Genomic DNA, 17516 nt, shown 5'->3' on the forward strand with positions numbered 1-17516 from the left:
ATGTGTGCTGAATGAATTAGTTTACGTTTGACAAGACTCTAATGGAAAACAAGTCATACAAAACACATCATACACACAATTATGGAAGCAGCCCACACACATAAACTAAAAAACTATTACAAATTCCCAAGAAATAGCATGTATAAAAAGGACCTGTTTACATTTGTTATTAAGATGTGTTTTTCGCCATCCAATCACGTGGACAATGTTAAATACATGTGTAAATCGGATCTGAAATCTTTTGAGCTTCTTGCCACTTCCAGAAGTAGTCGAAAACAAATTTGACTGATTTTTTTTCACAGTGTAGACGCTCGTGTGTTCAAATGTGTACGAACGGCCACTAAAGTCTGCCCGCTCTCTGCCTACTGACCTCATTTTAGGGATTTCAACTGCCAGCTGAAATCGGAAGTTTGGTTTGTAGACGAAACTATGCAAAAAAGCACAACGTTCTTCTGCTAGTCCTGACTCTAGCACAAACCACAACAATTCTGCAGACTTTTGTGAAAATGTGACAAACGCCGATGCCCACTGTGTCATGTTCTGTTGCCTCCTTCAAATTATTTCACAAAATTACATTGAAAGATCACTTCTTCAAAACTAGGAAGGTGGTCAAAAAGAGAGAAATGGAAATGCCAGGTGATTGATAGATAGATAGATAGATAGATAGATAGATAGATAGATAGATAGATAGATAGATAGATAGATAGATAGATAGATAGATAGATAGCCTATAGTCTGGTTTGGCCAGAGGATTATTAAGGGCTCACACACAGCATTGCAGGGTCAATCAGTTCCATCAGCTTTGCTCTAGCAGGAAGCCAAGCTGAACTGAGCCCCTGTGTCTTATTTAGCTTAAGGGGAAAGGGGATGGCTAGTGCTTCACTGTCAGTGAACAGTGTTCATGGACCCAATCAATAAAGCTCTAAAAAGATCAGATGAAATTTCATGACACACACACATACAAAACAGAAACTTTAAGATCCCGTTCTGCTGTCACACTACCCAACTCTTTATAGTAATGGTAAACACATTTCTACTTTCTGATACAGCTATTCTATAGCTTTATGGTAGGTTGGCACTTAATGGAGACACCAATGCCATACAATAAACATGACATATTTTCATGACACCGTCTAACTGGTACTGGCTTAGCAGTGTCTATGTATTGGTGTTGAGCTTGTGCTGTTCTGAGATCTAGTTTGGACATTAAAGGAATAGTTGACTCAAAAATGTAAATGTTTTCATCATTTGCTTCCCCTCAATCGTTTCAAACCCGTATAAGTTTCTTTCATGAGTTGAACACTAAAGAAGATATTTTTAACTGCACAGTTCGTGGTCACCATTGACTTGAGACATATTATGGAAGACAATGGGGACCAGCAACTATTTAATCATCAGCATTCTTCAAAATTATTTTATGTTCATAATAAGAAAGGTTTGGAATGACATGAGGTTGAGTAAATGATGACAACAAATTTGGAGGCGAACTATTCCTTTAATTTTTGGTTACAGCATTCGTTACACACATGACCAGGAATAGTTTGAGTCTAGATATTCAGACATTCCGCCAGGTTTCCTAAAAATCCAGGAAAATAGGGAGGGAAAGAAAAGCTGAGTGTGGCCAAACATAGTCCTCACCTTCAATTCCAAGAACTCCATTCTGCTTGTTCTCCTCAGAGACTTCAAACTTATTGATTATGTCCAGACAGTACTCAGGGGTCACATTGGACATCTGTGAAGAAGCAGAAAAGAAATGAATAGAGAGGGTCAACCTCATGTCAGTCTTCCAGATAGGATCCGTAACATGTCAATCATCTGGTCTCTAAGGGTCACCTTCTTTTAAAGTAAGATCACAAAAAATCTTCCAAACTGCCATTCTGTCACTAAATGACTTCATCCTTCTGTTTTGTCTTCACCCTTTCCTTCTTTTCACAACTTCCCCTAGGGCTTTGTGGCCCGTGCGTGGGCAGAGAGAGGGAGCAGGGGCACAGAGAGGCTTTTTTAGCATCACACTGGGGCTGTTCATAGCCTCAGCTGGAAAGCCATTATAACGGCTGATAGAGAGGCAGAGCCTTTCACTTTCTGAATCTTAAAGAATGCCCAAAAGCTCTGGCAAATACCGAGATGGAATAGGGAAAGATGATAAAGGGTGTAACACAAACTAATACATAAAACACAGTGAAATGATGAGGTGTAATGCATCTATACAACCATTAGGAATCAAAACTATAATAGAAAGTAGCCAAAGTCATAAAGAATACAAGTGATATATATAGAGTTGTGCTACTTAATATTTTTGTAAAAACTGTACTAAATGCATTTCAGTATTCTTTGTTGAATAGAATGCAAAAAGAAAATCTTATTTGAGATATCGTTTGAAACAATATCAAAGACCTTACTGACGCTTTTGGTCAATTTAATGTGTCCTTGAAAAAAATATTAATTTCCTAAATGTTTAAACAGTTGTACATACACACATATTAATAATAAATATAGAATGTGTTGTTTACAGTAGTTCTGCATTACTTGTGTTATATGTGTTTGGAAGTACAGGCTTGGATATATATATATATATATACATGATGCAAAAGCTTGAAAAGGAAGAGGAAGGAGCTAAAAGCCTGACATCAGAGGCGGTTACGGAACATCAGTCAGGACAGCGCTTATGGGATTTACATTTAAAATACTATGTAGGGCTGAGGGAGAGAGCTTCTGCAATAATCATGTATGTTCATAAAAGCATGAAAATATCATAAACAGACATGGTCACTGGAACATGTGTACTGGAAATTAACCAGCCTGGTCTCAGAAAAATATGTGTGAATATTAGGCTTCGAAACTTTGAAAACGAATAAAAGGTGTAGTTTTACTGCCTCTATTGTTCATTTCTTTTGGAAACTACAGTGATACGTACTTACCGGTAAGCATTTTTGTGCCTCGCTAAAAAGAGCACTCAGTTACGTTTATGACATGATACCAGGTAGAATTTAACATAGATTCAAGTATCTATATAAGAATGACATATAAATATGGTCAATGAGAAGAGACACAATATCGAATGTGAGAGACCACAGGTTTTGATCACAAACAGACCTTTTGCTCCACTCGCAGAAAGTTGCCGAGTTCCTCTCCGGTCAGGTGATCCTTCTTCTCACTGAAGCACATGAGCAGCAGATAAAGGTCTCGCCTTAATGACATCATCTTATAGAAGACAGTGAACTCCTCAAACGTCAGAGTGCCCTGCTGATCATCAGTGTCTGCTTCCTGTCAACACGTGCAGAAAGAGAACAGATGCATAATGGGTTTCAAAGAGAAAATATCCGTTAAATGAAAATATGAAGTGAAAAACTGTCTCTTCATGCTTGTTCTATGACAATAGTCTAAACTCGTTTTTTTGAATAACGCTCATAAAAGTTTAACTGAAAATTCTTCATTTTGTCATCTGTATTATACTCTCCTTTCTGCACAACCCCTCTCTCTTTTACTTTTAAAGGTACTACTGCTCAGTTCTAGCTCAAATCCAATGTCTTCAAAGTGAACTGAAGCAAAAACAGAGATACAACTTTAATCATAAGGTGCTATATAGAACACAATGGTCTTAGCACAGCTCTGCTGAACAAATTGTACAAAGAAAACAATGTGCTATTTAAAATGACAGTTCACCACCCAAAATTCTCTCATTATCTACTCACCTTCATGCCTTTCCGTTCTTAAATGAACATAAATAGTGAAGATTCAAAAAGCACATACTGTACAGCCATTATCCTAGCAATCCACAAGACAAGAATGTGCAAGAAAAACACTAATATTGTTTAATTGTTTATATCACTAAAAATCTTCATTTGCAATCTTCTGAAAGAAAGAAAGCCATGGCTGATTACTGAAAGAAAACTTCCAGTATTCCAATCATCCCCACATACCTGGAACATCTGTTTGACTTTCCTGCGAGGCAGGTTGACGTTCAACTTGTGTAAAAGCTGGTAGATCTCTTCGATGTTCAGAAGACCATCTCCATTCTTATCAGCCTCCTCGAAGGTCTGCTTCATCCACTTACAGCAGGGTTAAGAGAAAAGACCACCAGAGAAAAAGCTGGACAATGAAGCCACAGAATAAAGTTACACTGACAATTATCTTGATCAGATGATTTCAGGATGACAACGCCGTTTAAACAGATTTTTATGATTTTTGTACGCTTCTCATTTCTAAAACCTAATTAGGAACATGATTATCTGTATTACTTTTCTGCCTGTGCACATCAGGAGTGGATGAGCTCATCCTTCTCTCTTCTCCGAGCTGTAACACAATTAGCTCTAATGCACAACTGAGAGAATCCCACAGCTGACAAACACACATTTTTTACAGCGCAAGTGTGCACTTTCATTGATTTTTTACAAAAAAACGGCCATCCTGACAGTTGAAAAAAGTAAAGCTCTGTTTTAATGCTTCAGCCCATCTGTTGAGTGCGATCGGGCTGCTTTATCCGTGTCATAAAGTGAAAAGGTCCGAGTTATGAGATGTTGAAAACAAAGAGCTGACTCTTAATCCGCTTAGAGGGCAAATGCGTGATTAGCAAGACATTTCTGTGCCTGTAATAAATATCCTAGAAAATTTGGGATAAATTCGCTAGGATACTTGCAAATGTGTGCGTATAGGTATGGAGGAATGTTTTTCTGTATGCGTGATCAGTAGTGAGAAGCTGTCGTGAAATAGATCGCCTATATTGCGGAAGAAGAGATGTCTGGTTTTCTGAAGTATGACGGTTGGCAGAGAGCCTTGATGGATGTAATTACAGTCAGGAAAGAAACAGTGCTTCTGTGACTGAAAGGAAAACAGTGAAAGGCTACTCGGAAGGGTCTGCAGACAAGGGACAGACTTTGAAAGTCATCCAAATATAGCGGTCGATTCAGGTAACAGCGACGCAATTAGAAAGCTAATCAGAGGGCATTTAAATTTAACCAGAGAGGTCTTTAAAGCAAAATATCTATTTTATATTATGTATTATTTAATCTTCATCCGTTTTCTTTGATCTGTTAAGCATGTCTTGTATAGAAAGTGTGAGTGGGTACATTTCTATGCCTGTGCTCCTGACTAGTCTGCTCTAAAAATATAGATTTTCTTCATTTGAACAGTCTTGATATTGATTCTTAAATTTTAAAGATCACTCTGTGGTCCATTAGTCTGCGACAGTGACTCCTGTTATTTTTTCCTACCTGGTCTCATCGTATTTTTTGTGAGACATGAAATATGTACCAACAGGTACATATAATTGCAGTTTCAAAAGGAATGTACACCAGAGGCAGTGAAACTCTGACAGTAAAACTGATGCTTTTGAACGCTAGCGTCACACATATCCAGCTTCATATCTATGGGTTGAGTACAGAGATCACTTGAGAGGAGAGGAGCTCCGGGTTTGAAAAAGCAGTTCAAATGTGTGTAAAAGGAAATTGAAATGGCACAGTTGCATCAACAACTGCAATCAGATGGGGTTTAACTGGATTGATCAGATATATTTCCGACATGACAGATCATCAACTTATTATTATTAACATTCCGCGGTTATTTTAATCCTGAAACACTGTAATACATACCTATATTAATAAAAATATGCCAGGGTTCATGTATTAAACCTGTGTTTTGGCGCCACTCAGTGGACATTCTCTTTTAAACTGCAGCGAAACATACAGTAAGGCACGTGAAAACGGTGTTGTGCAAAAAGTGCACAGAGGAACGCATTTTTATGAGACCTTTTCCAGTCAGATTTTACAGGTTTGCGTGCAAAATGAATGTGAAAAGATTGGTGTGTATCACAAAATAGCACACAAGCAAGACGGATTCACCCCAAAGCATTTTTTTCATTTGATTTACTTAAAAAAAGTTAATCAAGGTGTTGCCACCTTATAGGTTGCCAAGTCTGAAGACACTTTAGGTCTTTGTCATTCTCTGTGATCACGTCTTTGAAATGAAGGGCACACTGTCTCTTTATGCACAACAATAAAACGGGTCACAGTTGAACTGGCTTCTAGATTGAAAGCATGAGTGAAATTACCAATGGCCATATGCTGTGTTTCTACTGTTATGGCAGATTATAATGACTGCCTCCTGATGACTCACGCCTCTTTAATGAGAATAACAGACATAAACATAAGGGAGGAGAGGATGAGCAGCTCTGGCTTTTTATCTCCTCTTCCTCTTCCTCTAAGGCTGGTCCTTTTATGTGAGGCTATGCTTCTGTAAGATCTCCCTGCAGAGGAAGACTCCCCGAAGCAGTGAACTGCTCACAGGCAGACAGATTCAAAGAGCTCACGCTACCTCCCTCTTTGTACATCTCTCTCTTTTGTAAATCGGTCGAAATCAGTCAGTCAAAATCAATCACAAATCCTTCCTTCCCTCTCTGCCTTCATCTAGTTATCCAATGATGTACGCAACTCCTCCTCAATCCTCCATTTAATGATTACTTCGGCTTAAAATGAAGACTTCTGTTCTTTTGAATTCTGAAAGTCAAAGCTGCTCTTTTACAAACCACGAAGGCAGTGGCAAAAATCAAATCACCATAAAAGTAGTCCCGCAAGCTCTTTTTCATCTTCCAAGGCCATGTGATAGTTTTGTATGAGGACTAAAATCAATAAGGAGTTTTAGGAGTTAATAAGTTCATATATTGATTGATTGATTGATTGATTTAAAGAGTCTTAGTGTCCTGAAAGATTTGGACAGTAGTGTCTACAATTGATAAACAATTTAAAGAGCAGTTTGAACATATCTCAGAACATCTCTTTTTGTGGTCCCCATAAGACACAACATAAAAATGAGTAAGCGATTACATATAAATATATCAATTTGTCCGTCTTGCAGGAAAGGATATTGGTCATGTGTGCGCTGTCTCTTAGCTAGTGAATCTTCATCACTGATACCGCCATCAGGTATCTGAGTCCCGTCACCCATGTCCTCGCTTCCTCTGCGTTAGAGGTGACCAAATCCAGAGATTCCATGTGATTTCCATGGTAAATAGTGAAACAACAACTCGGATCAAAGTTTCCTTCTGCATGGCGATGGAAAATGTCAGACTGACGACCTTCTGTGACCTTGTAGAGTGAGTCGATGGTGACTGGAAGGGAGAGAAAAGAGAACACGATCTTTGAACCCCTGAAACAATGAGCCTCTAGCTACGGATGACCAATACGCAGAATTACATTCATTAGCAAAAGCCTTGCCAGCAGCGATCTGACCCACATTACTCCACTACAATAAAAGATTTCCTTGGGTGAAGAGTTCAATTTAAAATCAAATGAATAGATACTGAAGTGGAAATGGTGTGTTAATGATACTCATCTGATTCTGTAACCGAATAAGCAATTATTTGAAGCAGCAAAATCTAACAGTTCCTACTTCCCCAACTTCCTTACGCTTGTCTCTCTTTTCACTTTTAAATCATTGAAGCATAACAATGTGTAATTAGATTTCAGCACAGTTTCCTCCCTTATGCCTTTTGCTCTCGGTTGCTCTCATTATTCCTCACTGTTTTTTGGTTTCCCATAAGGGAACCCAGGCTTTAGTATTGGCGCCGAGTGTTTGTTGTGTTGCTTTACATGAAAGCACAATCCTTGACAGGCTCTGCAGGCACTATGTGCTTTCTGTCCACTTCAGTCTTATCAACATCTAAACCCAAACCAGCCTCTGAATCTTTCAGAAATCCCCTTTCAAAGGGGCATTTCTTTTTTACACAACCACATGTCATTTCGAACTGGTATGCTGTTATTTTTTCGGGGGAAACACAAAAGTAGAATTTCTGCAGAAATTTCAGGCAACCCTTGCCATGCAATGACAGTTCATAGTGGCCACAGCTGTCAAGCTCAAAAAACCAAACAAACAACAACAAAAAAGTTTCATAAAACTGCTTCTGTATCTTTATTTCAGGTCTTCTTAAACTGTACCATAGCTACCGTACTTTTGAAGAACAGGAACTGATTATAAACCACTAATTCCCCCCAAATCAAACAATGTCATGAACACTCTTAAAAATAAAGGTGCTCCACAATGCCATAAAATAACTTTTTTGTCTTATGGTTGCATAAAAAAACTTTAATCTTTATCTGAATCTTTATTTTGCTGCGAGCCGAGTAGGTTCCACAGAAAATGCAGGTTAAGAACGGCATGAGCAGAATATAACATTACAGAATTTTTCATTTCTGAGGGAGCTACTCCTCGAGCACAGATCTTTAACACTTCCTGTTATGATGATAATCTTATCAAACAGCTCCGCATCTGTTCTGGAGAGCCAAGTCACATCAAAGCCATTGATTCTGGTGCTGATCCCTTAACCTGACAATGAGCTGGGCACAATCTATCCTTTTTTTTAATTATGCAAATGGACTAACAAAGAGGCTTATCTTATGAGAGCAGTGCACAAACATGACAGCGACAAAATAGAGAGAAGGTGGGGAGAAAGGGGGTGAGATGGAGGGGACAATAGCACTTGAGCTTTTTTTTTTTTTAACCGTACTGTGTAATAATCCACCCATCTGGGGTAGGTCAGATCAGCTCCGTTAACAAAAGCCTAAAGTGAATATGGAGAGGAGTGAACAGGATTTATTTCCAGCACACTAACAGCTCATCCAGGGTAAAAAAGGAGCGCTTATGCAGAATTCACTTCACCCAAACGAGCGGAGTGGAGCGCAGACACAGATGGTGAGAGAGCGGTGTGTTTCTGGAAGCCCCTGGCCTGTGATTCATACGCAGCCATTATGTAAGAGAGGAGAGCTGCGCTCAGACGCTCAACATATCAGAATCTACATGGGCTGCTTTGATGGGAAAGCAGAAGGGAGAGAGTATTACACAGAGACTAGGAGAGGGGAGGAAAAGAGAAAGGAGAGAAAGCCAGCAAACAAGAAAAAGACATCAAGAAAGTGACAGAGAGAAAGAGATCAGTAAACCACAGACGAGGAATATTGAAAGCAGTTTGTTTCTGACTCTAGTTTGTCACTAGCGATGTTTCCATCAATAAAGAATTTAATACATGTAAAAAAATATATAATAATAATAAAAATAAACAAGTAAATCGAGAACAAAATTCTATGGGAAAATGACTATACATTCCAGTAAAATTTAAACATATATACACATTTAATTATAGAATTTATTATTATTTGAGTTAACATTACTTTTATATTTTCAGTTCATTTTTTAAAGATTGAGTTATTTTGTAATTTTCGGTTTTTGTTTGCTTGTTCTATTTCTATTTGACTTTTATTTCAGCTTTATTAAAAAAAGTTATTAGCAGAACCACATCATCGTTTATGTATATTAACAAAAACCCTTTACATACATCTGTGTGTGTTTGACTTACTCTTGGCTTTCGCTCTCTTGAGACGGTCTCCAGCGAATACAGGAACGGTGTTCATCCAAATAAAAGAGCCGCACCAGACCTTTAGAACCGTTCTTCAGCTTCACCATCTGAGTCCCCGACTGCATCACACTCATGCATCGCTCAACTGCGAATACAAAATAAACACACGCGTACACATTGAGCGGGCTGACACACACTTAAACAGCAAGGTAAAATACTAAAACGGAATAAAAATGGATTCTGTCACTACAAATAAGGAACGGTTGATGGATGGAGGTAATAAATTGGCTGATAACGCCACTATGGATATTTTTAGATAGCGTGACGATGGGCGTCATTTTAATTGTGACACATGTAGAGTGGTGGGATATGCCAAAATTAGATCACTTTCAGGATTTGCTCAATTACAACCAAGGCACAGAAAAGAAGAGCTTGAAGAAGGTTCGGGAACCCTGCTGAAAACTCTGAGAGGCCCGTGAGAAGTCCAACAAAAGCCAAAATGATGCAACACAGCACAGCCTGCCTGCAACCCAGCTTATCTTCTTGACTGAGTGAGATGGCAACTCCCTGTCCTAAAGGGCCACTGGGACCAATTGGCTGACAGATCTGAAAGTCTCTAAATAAAACGTCTGCCTCGGCTGAGGCTGGCTCGCTGCAAAACAAAGACAAGCGCGAGAGGAGATACATGCATATGGCGTGGTCGCTTCTCCTTCGAAATCACTTTGCACCATGACACCAGCGCGCTTCGGCTCATCTCCTCCATCAGAGGACCGAAGAGAAGGGTCTGTGAAAAGTCTCCCTCCAAGCCCGCTCCAATATTCGAAATGCTCCCGAGCGCTACTTTATGCCGTCGGTGGGATTTCGAGGTGAAGTCACAGAGGAGAATCGAAAATGTGAAATCGAGCAGATAATAGTTTTGTATGTGAAGCGCATGTATGTTCACCATCTGACACGATCGGCGCGGGCGGCCTGAGGGGGTGGTAGAAACAACAAGCTCTTGGATGGTGTAAAGTGAGAGTGGAATGCGATATTGACATGTGATTTATACAAGAGAAAAAAATGAAATTGATCCACTGCGTCCAAACTGCTCGTGCTTTTTTGCGGGGCATTAAATAATACAATTTAGTAATTTAACGAGAGCAAATGAAGCACATTTTAATGCTCTCCTTCCATGAAGTTTGCATCTGAAAGGTAAACACGTACAAATGCTTATTCAAAAAGGTCTTATGTAACATTACGATCTATTTCAGCTCTTGTCGAACACGCTTGTAGACAGAAGTACTGGGAAGGATATAGATCAACTGGAGCAGGGTTTAACATAATGGACAGGACAACTGAAAAGGATTTGAAAACTAATCTCACTCCCAGAAAGCAATGTCAACGGGACGTAGATGCACACACACATTAACAGCTGAGACACACTCCTCTGCTATAGATGATTAGTAGAACATAATGGACGGAGGCTCAGACGCTTTGTGCCAAATCACTGTCTGTGATGATGAAGCGGAATTAACAGTTCTGAAATTAATTGAGGGATAAAAAGGCTGAAAATAGAGTACAGTAGAGAGAGTACACAAGGAAAAAAAAAAAACTCCTTATGCTCCAATTCACAGCAGGTCGCTGAACTAAGATGCTTATGGAGAATCCATGTTAGATATGGGTCTCTGGGTAAAAACAATTATTTTGACCCAAATTATAGAGGCCAGGCATTGAAAGATTATGTTGTGCATTGATCTAAATCTAAAAAAGAGTCCCTCTCTGCCTTCTATCCCTCCACCGACTCATCTATTCATCCGAAATAAGAGCGGCAGCATCCTTTTCCTGTCCCGACCAAACCTCCGGCCCACTTTCACTATCAGCGCTTCACAGATTGGGACGCAATCCACAATCCAATTAGATTTGACATGACCATGAAAGACAATGCTTTCTATTCCCCCTTTGAAACACCCTCTAACCCTCTGTCTTTTCTTTTCTCGCTGTTTTCAAACACTGACATTCACTTTGCACCCAGGTGGGCTTGTTTATATTGTTCCAAACACCGCAAATTATTACTATTATTGCTGAGATGTTAGAGATTTGAACAAATCCCTGACCTCAAGTACTAACTTTGCCATGCAATAGACATGAGTGAACTACCAGGTGAAGGGACAATAAAGAGTTCTATTGTTACTATACCAATGCCTTACACTGTTTACCTTTATTAGTTTTCTTTAGGCTGTAAATCCCACAGATTTTGACTGAAAGAAACACTAACTTGTTGGTTGATTTTTACAAATCTTCACTGAAATTTAGTCAAACAGAGGCCTTCAATTTAATACTGATGAACCAACCAGTTTAAAAGGCTGGAGCTGATATGCTTTTTGCTTTTGGAAGAAGCATTTAATAGATTAAAAATACTGTAAAACATCAATGTTGTGAATAATTTTTTTCCAGACTTCGGCGTCACATCAGAAATCATTCCAACCTGGTTTTATAAAAATAAGTACCTCTGTGCACTTTTTGTGCAGCACCGGTTTCAAGTGCCTTACTGGATGTTTCACCTCCGTTTCAAAGAGAAATGTCTAGTGAGTTAAATATGTGAACCCTGGTACATTTTTATTACATTGATATAGATGTGTATTTTAGCGCAATAATTGAAATATCCAGAAGGGTAACAATTACAGGTTATACTTCTAAAATGCAGAAAACCTTTTTAATCTACTGTCTCTAAACGTGTTTGTGGAGTGTCCCAACTGTAAGTGATAAAGCTATAAGTTATGCTGTATATATATATATATATATATATATATATATATATATATATATATATATATATATATATATATATTCAGGGTTCAGAGACAGAAAAAGGAGAGAAATTCTTGTGCACACCCTCTTTAAACAAGCCCTTCTTGTTTTGAAAGATTCAGGTCACTCTCCAAAAGCATATTAAGATACTTTGACAGAATAACACGCTCCCTGGTCTTATTAAGTGCCTGGCTTAGTCTAGCTTCAATTTTATTATTTTTTTTCATTCTTCGTTTTAATTTAGATACTTTTAATCCACTCTTTGCCTTTGTGGGATCTTTTCCAGATATTCAGATCTTATTTTCCCACCACTAAGTCCTCTGTTGTTCCACAGTTTTAGATCTAGAAAGTAAAGTAAAAACAGAGAAACTTCTTGAGAAAGCCTGTCAAACAGTATCCAGTAAAATCTGAATATATATTCAGAGATAATAAAATAAATCTCAATTTTCAGTCCAGAAAGTTTCTGCACAGACAAAAAACTTTCCCAATACTTTTTCTCTCCTTCTCCCCGTCTCTTATTAACCTGCAGTGTTCATGAAGTCACTGTTAGTGAGCGTTACTGTGGAAGAAAATTATTGATTTTCATTCTCATGAAAGCAATGGCTCCACCTTTCCCCCGCAACACACTGTTTGTTCTTAAATAAACCCTCTCTCAGGTTCTCGCTCTCCTCGGGTCACACTGTATGTCTTCGCCTCCAGCTGGGTTTCAACATGAGCTTGCAACACACGTTGCAATACAGACCTGAGCGGCAACAAACTACATTATAATCTCTGAGGGAATGGAAACTCAAAACCTAGTGAGCCGCCAAACTAGACAGGGTTTGTTAAAGAGATTGTTCACCCGAAAATTATTTACTTAACTATTTGGTCATTTCAAACGTATGTGCTTTTTTTGTTTTTGTAACTTTCTTTTCTGGTTTTGTTCATAAAATGAAGCAAATGAATGCAAACTCACTCAGGAAAATAAATATACAAAATAGAGAATGAGAAAAGATCTGATTTAAAAAAAAAAACTATTGGGCCAAAATGTGTGTGCCTTGTATTCTATGCTTATTAGTGTAGAAACATGTTAACATCAAACCTGTTAGTTACAGTTTTAATACAGTTTAACTTAAACAACAAAATTATGAAATCTGTATTATGATATCTTTAGTTCAACCAATAATTAAAATTCTGCCATCATTTACTCACCCTCCACTTGTAACAAAATATAACTTTCTCTCGTCTCCTGAACACAAATCATCAACAGTAGCCAGTGACTTCCCTAGTATTTTATTTATTGATTGATTTTTACATACTATGGAAGTCAAAAGCTACCGTGAACTATTTGGTTATCCACGTTCTTCAAAATATCTTCTTTTGTGTTCAACTGTTGCAAAATGAAAATGAACTACTAATTCTAAATACTAACAAAACTATCATAGTATCTCAGTAATAATAAAACAACACTGTAACACTGTAACTAAATACATTGGAGTAAATTGCAGAGTTGTAGAGCATCCCAAACCATCCGCTGTTAAAGCTCCATCCCGTTGAGGATGCTGTCTTGGGCTAAATCACACTGCACCAACAGATGCCGAACAATGGCGTCAATCACTAGATCAGGCTACTCTCAGACATTCATGACCCTATAAAGGCTGACTGAACATGTTCATTCGGTGAAATAAGTACTGACTAATGCCGACAGGGATAACACTGGTCCGACATAACCCAACAAACATGTCCATCGCTGTTGAACAGCATCTGTGTGTGCAGTGTGAAGCTCCCTATCTAGGTAGCAAACACTACAGGCAGCTCACCAGCTTGAGATTTCCTTGCTACCTTGTAGCAAATGTTGATGCAACATATAAACAAAGTATTTATCTTCCTTTGCTTTTTTTTTGCGTAGCCTCCAACTCCTGGTGAGCGGTTTTGTAAAATGTTGACATTATGGATCAGTACATCTCGTGCTGCTGTTCCCTGAGCAAGCAAAACTATACTTTGAATAAAAATGGCTTTCTGCAAAACCCACTTTAAATAACACTGCACACTTTATCTTGCAAATAAAGACCAACTCAAGCGCAAAATAAAAACATTGTGCGCTTCAGACTTGTTTTAAACCACCCTGGCAAATTCAAAATATGTGTCTCTAAATACGTTTTCGCAGCACCGTTATTAAATGCCTTACTTCCTGTTTGTTGAAGCAGTCGTGCTATGTTAACTTACTTATACAGATATGAGCTGTTTTGTTGAATTGTTGATTTACCAGAGATCTTCATCGTCTCGGTGTAAAGCTGTATCTCATTAGCTACCAAGCAAACCTATTGAGTAAAACAACGTATGCATATGATATGCGTGACTCTTGAAAATGATGCAGATTTGAAGAACCAGTTTATGACTCTTGAAAAGTGAGCTGTACAAAACAATTGATACTAATAATTGGTGTGTCCTTTTATTCAATGTCTATCTTTATTATGTGGATAAGATTTGAAGAACCAGTTTATCCACCTTTGTCATTCATCTATTTCCTCAGATTTTAGGGATTACTCAAAAGGTAAAAAACGTTATAGATTCAAGACAATTTTTGGATTAGATGTTCGCATGTCTCATGGTTTCACATCCAGCTATGTTTAGCCATACAAAACAATTGATACTGATAATTGGTGTCCATCCTATCAGACATTATTTTTATGCGTAACACTATCGTTTATTATTTTGGATAATTTTTTAAAGTTTAGGTTTGAACACATCAGTGTTTGGTGCTTACACATATGCTTTATTAATCGATTTCATTCATCTATCACTTCCTCTAAGATTGAAAACTACACGATTTTTTGGAGTTTTGAGCAGAAATGTAGGTAGATGAACGTATTTCCAATTAGCCTAGGTTGGTTTTAAAGGACCGGGAGGACTGTGTACTCTTATTACGGGCTCATGGGATTCCGTGGTCCCAAACAATTGTGATTGGAATTTTAAAAATACAACCAAGGGTACATCAACTTCCACAAGGGCACTCGACATCTGTGTACACAAGAGGACACGTGCTCTCCACATGATTTAGGATGCCAAAACACTTGCAAATCAGAGGACGGAGTGTGAAGGAATGCCCAGGAGCGTCATAGGTCACGGACAAGCATGTGTTCCCGCTCTTTTCGTTACATCTAAGGGTCATCAATTAGATCTCTAAATTAAGAAATCCATTTTAATGAGTGGTCAGAACTAATAAGCAGTTAATGAGAGTCTCTCTCCCTCACAACTCTCTGTTCTAGTCTCTTGTCCTCCTCTTTGGACTCTTATTATTGTTATTATCATGAGTCTCTCCAGCTCATTTGAAACAAATTAGTCTCATGTTGAGTAAACCTTCACGGCCGATTACTGCGCACTGCACAGTGGGGACTCAGCACTGATCTCGAGGGAAGGAGACGTGTTCATTAGGCTGCAGTGAGAGGTGAGAACACTTTAGAGAAGGATTGACAAGAGCCCCTCACTTCCAGGACGCCAGCCTCCCCTGCCACTTCATGACATGATAATAATGAGTTAAAGAGACCATTCAACTGTACTCTGGGGCAGAACTTTGAAGTGAATTAATGAAAGAAAGAAAAGCGAATAGTAAATAGTATAATTTATTTATAGCCTGCACATACGTTTTATTATACCATTTTTTTTTTCTTTTAAATTAATTTCTGCATGTCACATCACAATGAAGTGTTGTTTGAGTTAATGGTAACATTTTAGATAGAGAAGGGTGCTATTTTCCTGCTTATTAATAATTTGAAAGGTGATTGCTAAGTTTAGATATGGGGTAGGATCATTACTATGCGCCTAATAAGTACTAATAACCAGCCATTAGGCTAGTAATATGCATGCTAGTATGCAACTGTCACATCTCTGGACACTTTTGTTATTGTTTTCGTCTCGTGCCATGTGTTCCCTGTGCCCTGCCTTTCCTCCATGTTAATTGTATTATTGTCTGCAGCTGTGTCGCGTCAATCTAGTCATTTACCCTGTGTATTTAAGTCCTGTGTTTTCAGTTCCGTTTGTCCGATCGTCAATGTCCCTACCTGGTTGTTGTCCTGCCTGCCTGTCTGTTCTGCCTGCCGTTTGTATCTTTATTTTGCCATTTTGAGATTAAACCCATTTAAGTTCATTTTAAGCCTCATGTGCTTCGTTACGCGAAAGCGTGAACATGACAGCAACAGTGAGAAAGTGTTACCAAATAATCTAGGCATTCATATATATGGAATCAATATTAACACTATTTACATTTTTAATATACATTATTGGTCTTAATTCATCAGTGCACATTATTAGCTAAAAAAAATGATTATGTTTTCCACTTCGGAAATCCTTGGCTGACAACACCAAAGTTGTTAAGGTTTCAACTAAGTGCCAGTGGGTTTTTTTGCCTGCAAACATACCTTCAAGGGTGATTCATTCCGTAGATTAAGAATAATCAATGGATCAAAAGCTAAAATAATACATAACACAATACAATACAATTTAGGAGAAAGATCTCCCTACCAAGGGACCTATCACACCACTGAAAATCTAAATAAGAATATAAAACATATAAAACAGAATCAAAAAACGAAAATAAACACATGCAACCAAGTCCTAGTCACAGCCGAGCAGTGCCACCGACGGGTTGCAAACTCCACTTTTTCCTGACTTTAAACGATTTCAGAATAAATAAGAATATGTTAAGAAGCAATCAAGACAAATTACAAATGTAAGAACAGATTTATCTCTAGCTCAATTATTCATGCCCCATTTCCTGTTACAGCAGTCCACCTGGTTGTTTAATCAAAGCTATTGGCTGGGAACATCCTTATAGTCCTATATTTGTTCTGTGGGACAGATGGATTTAGGCAGGACTGTAGCTTAGCAGAGCATCACAGAGCAGCCAGAGATGAAAACAGAACCTCGATTTAGAGGCCAGCTGAAAAAAAAAAAACCCAACAACAGAAAAGCAGAGCCAAATTTAGTTTACAAGACTGTGGCGTCGCTGCTTTTAACTGCTTTTGACCCAGGAAAGTTCAAGGTGACGGGAAGTAGAAGAGAGAGAAAGTGTAAATAAGAAAGAGCGTGTGTCCTTATAGGTATTGGAGGCATAGGAGAACTTAATGTGTTCACCGGATCGGCGGTTGAAGACAGAGAGAGCAGATCAAAGCAGCCTGGTGAGAAGTACAGGAGATATCAAACACTGAATAATTGGGTCGTAGAGGCTCAGGCTCTGTGAAGCCTAAATCACAAAGAGCTGTGCGTTCAGAACCATCAGAGCAAGGACACAAAACACAGGATGAGACATGCATTATGCAGACACCTGCGCACCGGTTCAACAAACTGCTCTGTCCTTCAGATCCGGATATATATTTACAATTCTTCAAATGAATTAAATAATAGGAGTCAA

The 17516-nt window shown here is 38.4% G+C and overlaps 1 protein-coding gene across 1 annotated transcript in view; it reads right to left on the bottom strand.

The window, feature by feature from the left end:
• Positions 1-17516, bottom strand: part of LOC122362612 (1-phosphatidylinositol 4,5-bisphosphate phosphodiesterase eta-1-like) — a 62797-nt gene that overhangs the window by 24836 nt on the left and 20445 nt on the right. The window contains 7 exon segments of the mRNA XM_043264147.1: positions 1639-1732; positions 3094-3264; positions 3921-4050; positions 6860-6911; positions 6914-7102; positions 8197-8198; positions 9341-9485. Coding sequence (XP_043120082.1) covers positions 1639-1732; positions 3094-3264; positions 3921-4050; positions 6860-6911; positions 6914-7102; positions 8197-8198; positions 9341-9485 — 783 coding nt within the window.

The sequence above is a fragment of the Puntigrus tetrazona genome, chromosome 18, assembly GCF_018831695.1.
Source record: "Puntigrus tetrazona isolate hp1 chromosome 18, ASM1883169v1, whole genome shotgun sequence".
Taxonomy (NCBI): Eukaryota; Metazoa; Chordata; class Actinopteri; order Cypriniformes; family Cyprinidae; genus Puntigrus; species Puntigrus tetrazona.